At 40.7% G+C, this 13,557-nt stretch overlaps 1 protein-coding gene across 1 annotated transcript in view; it reads right to left on the bottom strand.

The window, feature by feature from the left end:
- The window catches only part of sorcs2 (sortilin-related VPS10 domain containing receptor 2), a 690,706-nt gene extending 677,364 nt beyond the window's left edge, over nt 1-13,342 (bottom strand). Inside the window, exon 1 of the mRNA XM_037675240.1 lies at nt 13,010-13,342. Within this exon, the coding sequence (XP_037531168.1) occupies nt 13,010-13,342 (333 nt within the window). The remainder of the gene's footprint in view (nt 1-13,009) is intronic.
- Nucleotides 13,343-13,557: the final 215 nt, after the last annotated feature.

Here is a 13,557-nt window from a genome sequence, read left to right as displayed (position 1 = left end):
CCAAAAAGAGCCAACTGTTAAATGGGTACACCGTAACCAGGTTAAACAACACAAGGCGTGCAATAACTCCTTAGGAGACAAAGACATCACAAAATCTGACCTCGTGGGAACAAGGGTCATCCAAGCAGAAGATAACTAATGGATAATAAACTTAACCATAGTTTAAACTCACAGGACCTACCCTTGATAAAACGGGACAGCGTGACTGAAATCTGGCAACCAGGGTGAGGAGAAGCTGTGAAACGATGTTTCTAGATGCTTAGTCACTACTCTTGTCGATGTTGGAACGTTGTTTAGTTGATTTTGGTATTGTTTCTGAAGGAAGAATGAATTTTGTTGTGTAGTTAAGTTAGAGACTAAGAGGCCTTTAACCATGCCAACATGCAGTTCATTCACTAAATTGCAATCTTTGCGGAGTCAATGTATGTTATTGCTACCTTGAGTACCATAATCTACATTGATCTCACAACGCTTAAGCCGAACCTACTCGAACAATTCTATTCGGGGGGATAGCTAATTCTTTTTGATAAGTCTCGCCATAGACTTCCAAAACATTTATGGGAAAACCAAACACCCAATCTCAAGTCGTTCGTCTAAAAGACAACAGACAATTACACCAAACTATATTTTACCATGTAAAGCTAACTTAAACCAAGTTAGAAATGGAAAAATAGTTTGGAACCCTTTTCTATAGGCATAAACCCCTGTAGTACCCCTTATCAGCATTCTCCACCCCTTAACTGGTAGTTGTAGCTGTTCCCAACCATAATAGCTTACACACCAGATGCATATAGTTTAAGGCCTTATGTAAAATCCCCTTCATAAGCCCACCTTAAACCACATAATTGCATGACACATTGAACCAGAACGGCACAGGCTGGACGTCGTTGGAGACAACCTTCGCTGGAGGCGACCTGCAATCCTGACGTTGGTCTCAACTCTTCATCCAGTGGCCGCTTCTTCAGTTCAATCCAAGGGTACCCCTCTGTATGCTGATTAATCAACACTTCCAATCGCTGTGGATTTACCGTTGTGGATTATATGACTTTTTCCAATGGATTACAGACTCTGTTTCCAAGGGGTTAAAGCATTGCTACAATGGAATTATCGAGACGATATGGAATTATAATCAACACAATGGAATACCAAGAACATTGTGGAATTACCTTGACTTTGTTTCTTTGCTGGATTACTTCTGACTTTGGTCTTCCTTGAAGGATTACTTCTGACTTTGGTCTTCCTTGCTGGATTACATCAAGCTCAAGGACATTTGAAGGTCTAAGTTCACGGTTGGAATTCATCTCCATGGACAGGTGATGATTTCCAAAGGGGGGACTGTAGTGAACCTGATGACCTGATGATCTGACCCTTATCTGACCCTGATGACCTCAAATCTACCAGATGGACAGAGACTGTTATTTTCATTGATCTGAATAAGTCTGAGCCATCTGATGACTTTCTTTCTTGAATTAATCAAGCAGAAAAGACAATCCTCTATAATCATTACTGTCTTACAAATGTTTTGATAATCAAATTGTGTTAGTTTCACTCAATGCTTACAGGTTGAAAAGAACTACTCATTTTTATTTTACATAAACAGTAAGTAATGATTTTTATTCCTCATTCAAAGAAGAAATCACCTGAATATGCATTTCTTGATTTTCTGTCTGAAATGAGCCAAGTCGTAAGTATGTGAAAGTTGAAGCTTCGGTCAACTAAATGTTTACTGAAGAAGAAATGTCATGTTTAACTATTTGAGAAGATAATCAGAATAGAGGCTCCAAAAAGTCTGGTATTTTGCAATAATCTTTTCTGTATGTTGAAAACAAATTCATTCCCTGACCTCGACTTCTGATAATACCTTACGTCAAAAACCACACCTCTTTCTGGTCAATCCACGAATCAGAAAGCTCTAAATTGAACCGGAAGTCGACCCATTTAAAATGTGGCAACTTTCCAGTTCAAGTTGGTTCTGGAGCGGTTCTCATGTAGTTCGGAAGCAGTTCTGAAGCAGTGCTCAAGGAGTTCTGAAGAGAATTGGTTAGAATTCATGGAGAATGGTGAAGTGAATGGAAGAGAATTCGAGAATTCAGGAGAGTCAGAGACGTTGGAATTATAACTTCTGTTTGAACAACCCACGCACGACTATCTAAGGATTTCAGCAGCTCTCAACGGAGACGCTGAAAGGTCTGGAGGACTCTCTATCGAGCTGATCTATCATCAACAAGGTAACGGTCTCTTCTTCGACTAAAGTGTACCGGAGGCGAGCTGAAATCTGATGAAGCGTGCACGTTCTGGTCAACAGATATTAATTCTCTCACATAGTTCTCTGTAAGATAATCTCCATTTCATCTTAAACTCTTCTCTCTCTCACAAAACTAGTACAGATATTTTAGAAATATCTGAAGCAAAGTCCTCAAATCACCGCCGAGTGATTTGAAGTTCATTATTTGTGAAACTGTCTGTTATTATTTTCATATTTTGCCAAATTAATGTAAATGTTTGATGTTAAACTTTGATTCTGAAAATAAATGACTCCATTCATTTTGATGGGTCAAAGGTAATAACGTCTCTCGTTCGCATTTCTGTTAAATTCAATGCACGGCATTACACAGTCAGAAAGATGAGGAACTCGTGAAATTGTATGCATATATATTTCATATATTTGTCATACTACAACAAGTGACACGTACCCACGTGACTCACTACATAACATAGATGACAGATCAAAAGTTTAATCTGAGTACATGTAACATTTTAAAGGAAAAATATGTTGATTCAAAATTTCACAGTGTCAACAAATCCCAAAAAAGTTGGGACAAGTAGCAATAAGTGGCTGGAAAAAGGAAATTGAGCATATAACGAACAGCTGGAAGACCAATTAACACTAATTAGGTCAACTGACAACATGATTGGGTATAAAAAGAGCTTCTCAGAGTGTCAGTGTCTCTCAGAAGCCAAGATGTTAAGAGGATCACCAATTCCACCATTGTTGCGCAGAAAGATAGAGCAGCAATACCAGAATGGTGTTACCCAGTGTAAAATAGCAAAGACTTTTAAGTTATCATCATCAACCGTGCATAATATCATCAAAAGATTCAGAGTATCTGGAACAATCGCTGTGCGTAAGGGTCAAGGCCGTAAAACTCTACTGGATGCTCGTGATTTCTGGGCCCTTAAACGTCACTGCACCTCAAACAGGAATGCCACTGTCAAGGAAATAACAGAATGGGCTCAGGAATACTTCCAGAAAGCATTGTCAGTGAACACAATCCACCGTGCCATCCGCCGTTGCCAGATGAAACTCTACAGTGCAAAGAGGAAGCCATTTCTAAGCAAGCTCCACAAGCTCAGACGTTTGCACTGGGCCAGGGGTCATTTAAAATAGTGTGGCAAAATGGAAGACTGTTCTGTGGTCAGATGAGTCACGATTTGAAGTTCTTTATGGAACACTGGGACGCCATGTCATCCGGACCAGAGAGGACAAGGATAGCCCAAGTTGTTATCAACGCTCCGTTCAGAAGCCTGCATCACTGATGGTATGAGGTTGCATGAGCGCTTGTGGCATGGGCAGCTTGCATGTCTGGAAAGGCACCATTAATGCAGAGAACTATGTTCAGGTTCTAGAACAACATATGCTCCCATCTAGACGTCATCTCTTTCAGGGAAGACCCTGCATTTTTTAACACGATAATGCCAGACCACATTCTGCAGCAATCACAACATCATGGCTTCGTAGGAGAAGGATCCGGGTACTGAAATGGCCAGCCTGCAGTCCAGATCTTTCACCTATAGAGAACATTTGGCGCATCATAAAGAAGAAGGTGCGACAAAGAAGGCCCAAGACGATTGAACTGTTAGAGGCCTGTATTAGACATGAATAGGAGAGCATTCCTATTTCTAAACTTGAGAAACTGGTCTCCTCTGTCCCCAGACGTCTGTTCAGTGTTGTAAGAAGAAGGGGGGATCCCACACAGTGGTAAAAATGGACTTGTCCCAACTTTTTTGGGATTTATTGACGCCATGAAATTTGGAAACAAAAGATTTTTCCCTTAAAATGATACATTCTCTCAGTTTAAACTTTTGATCTGTGATTTGTGTTCTATTCTGAATAAAATATTAGATGTTGGCACCTCCACATCATTGCATTCAGTTGTTATTCACAATTTGTTTAGTGTCCCAACTTTTTTGGAATCCTGTTTGTATTATCTTTAATATAAATACAGAAATTGATCATCTTAGTAGCCTTAGACATGTTCCTCTAAATCTTCTCTCAGCTGTTTTTGGTTTAAAATGCTGATGGTGTGGTACATGAATGGAATGTAATTGAATTAAAGTTGCATAACCCACTCCTACTTGCTCTTCTTTATACTCCTGCCTCTTACACACACAGTCACATAATCTCGTCTCTTCAAATAAACCTTTGGAGGTTGCCTGAGGGGAACCTCTATTATGCTCTAATCCATCAATAGACCAATCAAGGCGTGCCAGAGTAAAGCACACATCCCCGTTACAGGAAGGCAGGAACGTACACATGGATTTATTTTCAGCAGCAAAACTTTCACTAAAAATCTGCTCGTGTTTCACCTTCTTTTCAAATCGATGAGTCTATGAGGTGGAAGTTGGTTTCCATCATATGTCTTACCAAACATTATCAAGACAGATGTGATAACTGAAGCCCTCTGAGCCGTTGACCCTTTCTTCAGAGATTTACATCCCGCACCTTAAAGATTCGGATAAGACATAATGAAACAGGAAGGGAGGTGGAGATTCATTTTTACCGTCCATCAATCTGCTCACCGCTCATAAATGTCAGCACTGTGGAAATTGAACGGCCCCATTTTTCTGTGTTTATTAGGCTGGGATGAACTCAGTCTTGTCGACCTTTCAATGTACAAACCCACACTGAGTTAATTGAGGATAAGTCAAGATTGAAGTTTCGGCAGCACGGGAAACAAGTGATGAGCGTAAGGATCCCCACAGACTCATCGCCTCGAGTAGGCACAAAAAAGTGAGATGGGAAAGTTCAACTAAAGACAAGCTGGAGTCATGTGGAAGAATCTCAGCTCTTTACTCCTGAATGCCTGGTCAGAAATGCAGAGTATTGGAGGCTTGTTGGAGTTCTGACACAATTTTAACTTGTTCACAAAATGCACAAACACAACGGGAATGTTTTTGGAAACATTGTTTTCCCCAAAAAATACGTAAATGTATGTTTTAGGGTTAACTTCAAACTCTTGAAAGTCTTCAGTTCAACTAAAATGCTGCTGCTGGAGTTATGAGAGTTAGTAGGAGAGATCATATCTCTCCAGTTTTAGCTTCGCTCCTTTGACTCCCTGTCAAATCCACTATAGAATTTAAAATCTTACTTCTATCCTAAACATGTCTCAACAACCAACCTTACATATTATGTCCTATTTTCCAGCACTTCACTGTAAGACTGCAGGTTTACTTGTAGTTCCTAGAGTTTTCAAAAATAGAAGGGGGGGCAGATCTTTCAGTTATCAGACTCCCCTTTTTGTGGAACCAACTTCCAGTTTCTGTCCGAGAGGCTTACACATTGTCTACTTTTAGGATTAGGCTTAAGTCTTTCCATTTTGAGAAATCTTATAGTTAGTGCAGGCATGGTTTTCCTGAGTTATCCCTTAGTTATGTCGCTATGGGCTTGGATTGCTGGCAGTTACGTGTAAACGGACCACATTTCCTCACTATGCTTTCTCTCCATGTTTGTGCATACAGTTATTGCTGCGATTAACTTGCATTGCGTTCTTTCTGTTTGTTTTTTGTTCTCTCGACTGGAACAGCCAGCCGACGCAGACAGCCGCCCATCCTGGGCCTGGTCTGCTGTTCAAATGGAGCTGTTCCTTTCCACTGTGAACAAGGTGCTGCTCAGGATGAGGTATTGCGACAAAGATTCTACACAGTTCTCTGGCATTTTATAATGTGCTGAATAATACATTCAGATAATACATTTTATTATACTAACATGACTTGCCTGTACTTACATTTTAATCTAGATCTAAAAGAGATTTGTGATTTAAACATTTTCTCTATAGATGACTTTTGTTGTCAATTGGAGCTATGCAAATAAACTGGACTAAATTGAATTCCAGATTTATTGGACTCCATTGAATTTAAAATAAACAAGTATTTTTAGCAGAGTCTATCTTAGAGGTCTTATGATGTGAGATCCCTGGTTTGTGGCCATGTGATGATATTCACAGAAAAAAGTAGTCCCTTTCACAAAGCAGCTCCAAGATATGGCCACAAAGACAAGCCCCTCTTTAGGTCATTAAATCACCAATCTAGTTAGCCTTGTCCCACAATGTTTAAAGGTACATGAAGGGTAACTTGAGTTGCAATGACATATAACGCTTACAATAAAATGTGTTTGGCATCTCTGATACTAAATTTTGCAAATGGGTAGCTTCAAAGATGATCTCTGATCGCTACAACACACCATCACACCTTGATGCAAACTTCCCCTAAACTAAAAACACACTGGACTTGCAACCTGTCCAGGGTGTCCCCTGCTTCTCACACAGTGATAGCTGGACATGGGCACCAGTGACCCCCATGACCCGAAAAGGAAGAATTGAGTAAAGATAATGGATGATGGATGGGAATGACGCAGAGCAGTGCATCACTTATTGCTATAAAAACAAAGTGCACATCAAGTTGAACGTACTGTAATAACACAGTGTTACATCAAATAGCTTAACATTTTTTCTTCTTAGAATAGCCAATCTAGACCAATAAATTGTCAAGTAAATCAATAAATAACAATCATCATCATTTACTTTATTTCAGACACAATATATGATCCATACACAAAACAACAAGAACACAGAGTTAAAAAGCTTTTCTATAGAGGACGAGTTCTCTAAGCTATGAGTCTTTGACTATGAGTGGGTATAAGTAAAACATTGTGGGTGCATATAAATGTTCTTGAGCCATGAGTTGACAAAGTTTCTTTCCAGTCATTTCTATGTATTTTCTTCAAAGAGCCAGACTTCGCCATTGAGTCCATAAAGTAGAAAAGTATCGCACAGAGCTTAGTCCAGGGTTGGTCAGTGTAGCGATGATACAGTTTTCTGATTCAGACAACCTACACATGCATCTATACTAGGGAAGCATGATATTGGATTTTTGGCCGATATCCGATATGTTAAAACTTATTTGGCCGTTAACCAATACCAAAAACTTTTTTTTTCCCTAGACCTACTTACAGAGACTACATAGTTTTCTCTGCTGTGGAATTAAAACATGAGCTTATTCTGCATGGTCTTTGTCAATTTGGCCTGCTACCAAATACAGATGTCAAAAAGGGAACTGAAAATGATGTAACACTATATAAATACATAATATGTATTTTAAAAAGCACCTTTTTGTATCGGTGAGTTATTTTGATGGAATGGCCTATGTCCGATATTTAACTTTATCGCTAATATCGGCCAATACCGATACAATGCCGATAATATCGTGCATCCCAAATCTTTACATGAGGTTACGCAGCACCACAGGGCAGGTAGGCACACCTGTGTCTACAAACATTTGGAGAGTCATATCTGTTTTTCTTACCTGTAAAAGTTGTTCTTTTTTATTTTACATGAAATAACCCTACAACATCAACAAAAATGTAAAAAAAAAAAGTAATTTAAATTTTTTTAAATGCATTCAGGAGTTGTTACAGGAATTCTGATATCCCAGCCGGGAGTGACTACACATAAAAATGTACTGTTTCTGGAACAGCAAACAGCATAAAGCATAAAGTGCCAGCTGGGAGATTATTTCTATTGGTGTCGGAGTCCTAAATAAAACTGCGGCATCATATATGCATAGCCCTTTACACATACAAACCATTTCAGCCCTGTGACTACCTCACATGGCACCTCCATGGGGTAACAGCAGCAAATGGACCTCAGCTCCTCATAAATTACACAAAGACATAACCAAGGCATCTCTGGCAAGGCTTAAAAATGCACCATTACCCAAGGAGGGCGTCCCACCCTCCCTACAGAACCACCCACCCTGCTATAAAAATCATGGTATGTAAACAAATTATGAAATATCCATACATGTTCACACAAAACCAATTCTGTGTAGATGGGGAGACACCAAATGCCCCTTTTCCCCTCCATCATCACCCCTCCTCCTACACCTCTCCCTGACCCCCCAGGACTTATGTATGTCAAATTTAACTTTGTATTAAACATTAATGCTTTCAAGACTAACGTCATTGGCATACAGACACATCCGACTTGCACATGTGACTAAACTCCTGATGGGTGCGTGCAGCCTGTTTGAAACACTCTCAGGTAAACTCATTGTTTTCTGCAACTTTAGTTCTTGCAATTAAACTATACTAACACTAAAAGACTTTTATTTGGAAGCCTAGGATTAATGCAAAGTTATGTTTCTGTTTACCTTTTTTATTAACTCACAATGGTCTCTCTCTGAGCATCAGTTTCTTGTGTTTGTAGCTTTTCTTAAGTATTGCGTGCTTTCTTAGGATAGCTAATAAACAAGGATTTGTTATCTGTATGTGTTAAGCTTGTGTTTTTTAACCATACTATAAGGTAACTGTACTGTAATCCACGTAATTCAATAAATGATCTAAAATGAAAAATATCCATCCATTATCTTTTACCCGCTTCTTCCATTTTGGGTCACGGGGGTCGCCGGTGCCCATGTCCAGCATATGAAAAATATATTGCATTAAATTACTAAATGAGCTGAAATCTTTCACATTCAAATCTGAGTAAAATAAAGTAATTTTAACTCAGAAATCTAGGAGTCATGCAAATTTAAATGGCAATATTTAAGTTGTTTTATACTGTGCAAAGGTCTACCTGTGCTATAATTTTTTTAATACATCCTTATTAATATAACAGTTATATAAAGGCAAAAACACCCTTTCAGTGTCAATTTTAAAGAGCTTTATTACTGTAATTACATTTTGACTCATGAACTCCACACTATGAGGGTTATTATGTTTGACTATACTGATTTATAGACTTTCTTGTCTTTGAAGTACTTGAATATTAAAAACAGTAACAATACAGGCAACTACCGGTAGACAAACTAATTTGACACAATCAGTGCAATCAATCAAAGTTGCAGACTTTGTAAAATCCAACTAATAAAACTATTAAAGCTGTTATTGAGATGAATCTTCCCAAGGCCATAAACCTAGAGGAAACACTAATATGTTTTGGTAAAAAAAAAACAATAATAATTAATTGACTAGTGGTTTAAAGTGTAGAACCATGGCTTAGAACCACTAGACTGAGGAACAGCATCTACCCTGAAGCTGTTAAGACTCATAAATTCTTAAACAGGATAATCACTGTGAAAAAAGAAAAGAAAAATCACTGTAATGCCACTTTAATTGGTGATATGTGACGAAGCTGTGTTGCTGATTACCCATGCTGCTGATCTCATGCTGCTGATTATCTCATGCTGCTGTATTTATACCCATCAGCTCACCGTAGACTCAGGTTCAGGCTGCTGTTGTTATGTCGTATTGTTTTACATTATTAGTGTTTAGCGTATAGCTTAGATCTTTTGGCGTACCGTCTGGTATTTGTGGTTCTAGAATTGTGCCGCTCAAGGTGGCTGCATGTTGGAGCAGCTCTGTTACTTTCATTCTGAGATTTTGCTTTTGGAAACTTTAATTCCTCTTTTTCTGGATGTAAATCACTTTTTTTGGATGATTGTTTCCTCTGGTATCAGATGCTGTGCAGCTGGAAGGATTTTTACTGAGACTTTTTTTGTTTTGGACATTTGTTATGATGTGTAACCATGGCAACAAGGCAGTTTTCTACAACCAACAGCAGCTGATTAACATCTCAAAAGCTCAAATAATATCTCAACTACAGCCCCAAATCTCAAGTGAGTTGAAAAGGATGTTCTGTAGATGCATTCTCATCTACCTGCCAGCTGTGCTTGAGTGCCTGACCACTGAGATCCTGGAACTAGCAGGAAACACGGCTCGTGACAGCGGAAGGACAGGATCGTCCCTCGGCACCTACAGTTGGATGTCCACAGTGACGAGGAGATTGGCAGACTGCTGGGAGGAGTGGCCATCGCTCTGGGAGGAGTTCTGCCCGGCATTCAGGCGGTCCTACAGCCCGGGGGAACCGAGAGGCCAGCCGAGTCTGGGTGGACGGATCGGACGGCATCTGCAGCCAGTTTCTTAGGATCCACTGTGGGATGGACCTTTACAAGAGATCCTTCCTGTTTACAGCCATCAGCATCTATAACATCTCTTAATGAAATGAGGATAATGAGTTACAACAACAAATAATTTCCTTTTGGGATTAATAAAGTATTTTTGAATTGAATTTTGAATTGAATTGAATTTGTTTAGCGTATATCTTAAATCCTTATTTACTATTCTTTTTATACTTAATATTTTGCTATTTTTTGGGAGTAACTTGGACCCTGTGTACATAATTTCGTTCTACCACATGTGATGGAAACTAGGGATGCACGATATTGGATTTTTAGCCGATATCCGATATGTTAAAACTTATTTGGCCAATAAGCGATAACAATACCAATATTTTTCGCCCTAAACCTACTTACAGAGACTACATAGCTTTCTCTGCTGTTTGGTTAAAATACTACATTACTCTGTATGGTCTTTATCAATTTGGCCTGCTACCAAATACAGATGCCAAAAAAGGGGCTGAAAATGATGTAACTCTATATAAATATATAATATTAAAAAACAGCACCTTTTAAATCTGTAAATTATTTTTGATGGATTGGCCGATGTCCGATATTTAACTTTATCGCTAATATCGGCTGATACCGATACTATGCCGATAATATCGTGCATCCCTAATGGAAACAACAATAAAGCTGACTTGAACTTGAACCTGGACTTGAACTTGAAATCACCAGATGCACAGTTAATGTTGTCAGCCAGTGTTCAGGTGGTGTGCAGAATTACTTAGGACCACTTTTAAAAGACTGCAAGGAAGTCTGGCTCTTTGAAGAAAATGCATAGAAATGACTGGAAAGAAACTTCGTAAACTCAACGCTCAAGAATATTTATATGCACCCAAAATGTTTTACTTATACCCACTCATAGCCAAAGACTCATCATAGCTTGGAGAGATCGTCCTCTAAATCATCCATCCATCCATTTTCTTTACCCGCTTATTCCATTTTGGGTCACGGGGGTCGCTGGTGCCCATGTCCAGCAATCACTGTGCGAGGGGCGGGGGTACACCCTGGACGGGTCGCAAGTCCATCACAGGGCCACATAGAGACAAACAAGACAAACAAACATTCACTCTCTCACTCACACCTAGGGACAATTTAGAGTTACCAATCAGTCAAACATGCATGTTTTTGGTCTGTGGGAGGAAACCGGAGTACCCGGAGAAAACCCACGCATGCACGGAGAGAACATGCAAACTCCACCCAGAAGGCCCCTGGACCGGGGTTTGAACCAGGGACCTGTTTGCTGAGAGGCAGCAGCTCTACCAGTTGCGCCACCGTGCTGCCCTCCTCTAAATCAAAGGTTAGCAATTTTATTCCCAGCCCCTCAAAGTGTTAAAGTGTTCTTGGGTGAAACACTAAACCCCTCTTGGCACCAGACGTCTTATCAGAGTTACTGGGTGGCTAAAAGCGTTACTGTAAATGCAGACTACTTAATATTTAGATGCAGCATCCTTATACTCTGAGCTCTGAGTGAGTAAAACTCAAACCTCACCTCCTTCAACACTAATTTGCATTCAGCTCAGTTTCTCACCTCAGCTCATTTTCAAAACCCTCCAGCTGCTGACGTTCAGCTGCTTGGGCTTCTCCGTTGGTTTGGATTCCTCTCGCGGAGCGCCCCATAGCAGCTTTCCTTTTCTTTTTAGCGTCTGCCTATAATCCTTTAACATGACATCTATGCGTGTCAGATTATTTACCGACCAGTTGATCATGAAAACCCAACAAATCGTTAAATCTGTGCACACTGGTTTGCTTCCTGCAGTGCCAGAGGCGCTTGCACTCCCTCAAACTGCATTATAATACGATTAGAGACAAAACAGCTTTAACTGGGAGTGATGTCCCGACCAGACACCACCACTCAATGCCCCCCACCGCACCCCCGTCAATATATCCATCCACAAAGAGTGCTTCTGTTTAAAGCAACTTTCACTTGATCCATGTTTCACCCACAACTCAGATATATATTTTATCCTTTGATTGCCATTCCACTTCTTAATAGTATTTTAGATATCCTGTGTATAAAAGCCCATCTAGAGACAGAGCACCATGATACAGGCATGGATGTTATTGTGGCTCAGTCCCTATCAAATAAACTTAAATAAAATAAATTCCTTAAAGTTAGGACTGAGGTGGATTCAGAACACTACTTCTCTGTTTCTATTATAGCAGACACCATGCTCCGAACCCAACATAAGTTATGAATTATGAGCCAACTTGTCTTGAAACTTTGGTGGAAAACTTCATAATGATCAATTTACAGCTTTATTACACATTTCACCATTTAAGGCTGTTTAGTTGGTATACTAACCAAACTGTCTAAAAGAGCTTAATCTCAAAAAATAAAATTCCTTCAACTGAAAGAGCGTTAAAACAATTTTCAGACACCACCAAGCTCACGTGTCTTAGTTTAAAAACAGGAGTTGTAAAAATCAACTCAAACAAATTGTGGATGCGTCTTGAACTCCCACTGATTTATAGAAGTTATACATCAGAGACATGATTTCTACATGTTATATTTGACATGGAACTTTCAGCTGATATCAGATCAGCTCTGAAGTTCCTCAGTAATGAAACAGAATGAGCAGAGCTGATGTTCATGTCCACACCCCCACCAGAACCTGGCCGTGACCCTGGACCCCCGTGTCTGTGCGCATGTGGTGGTGGAGGTGTGTCCCAACAATCAGAACAATAACTTGCTTCAGGTGATGGTGGGAGGGAACAAAGACGGTCAGAGTCAGCGGATTGTGATGGGACAGGAGATGGGGGGGTTACTCACGCTGCTGTTTTCTCCTGTCCAGTGCACCATCGCCTGGTTGTGGGTCGCATCCCCTTTGAGCACGAACGAGCTGCTGAGCAGGGACATCTGTTTATCCCAGGACGTGGCTCTCCTGAAGCGGGGGGGTCTACCCGGACCGACAGATCCATCATCATCCGCGTGCGAGCCCGGCGGGAGGGAGCCTCTTCCCTGTCCACCGCCGTCCGTGTCAAACGAGCCGTCCTGGCCGCCGCGCCGGCTCAAAGCCCGGCTGTCACAGCGCGCGGGTCCCGCGGGGATCCGGGCCGGGGTGGCGGCTAACAGGAGGAGGTAGAGGTGAGCACAGGCAGCCATGCTGAGGAGACTGATGCTGCTGGAAGGCTGCGAGAGAGTGAGGCAAGGTGGGTGGGACCGAGGGGGCACAACGTGGAGGAGACTCGGTGCCAAACTGCGTCCTGAGGATGGCTCAGTGGCGACACCTGCTGGCCGAGAGCTGCAGCGCCTCTGCTCTGTCCTCATGGTGGCTGCTGACATTTATCAAGCCGTTCCTGATTCATGCTCAATAATCC

This window comes from Nematolebias whitei, chromosome 1 (genome assembly GCF_014905685.2).
Source record: "Nematolebias whitei isolate Nwh7 chromosome 1, NemWhi1, whole genome shotgun sequence".
Classification (NCBI taxonomy): domain Eukaryota; kingdom Metazoa; phylum Chordata; class Actinopteri; order Cyprinodontiformes; family Rivulidae; genus Nematolebias; species Nematolebias whitei.
The sequence above is the reverse complement of the archived record's forward strand: the minus strand, read 5'-3'. Positions and strand labels throughout refer to the sequence as shown.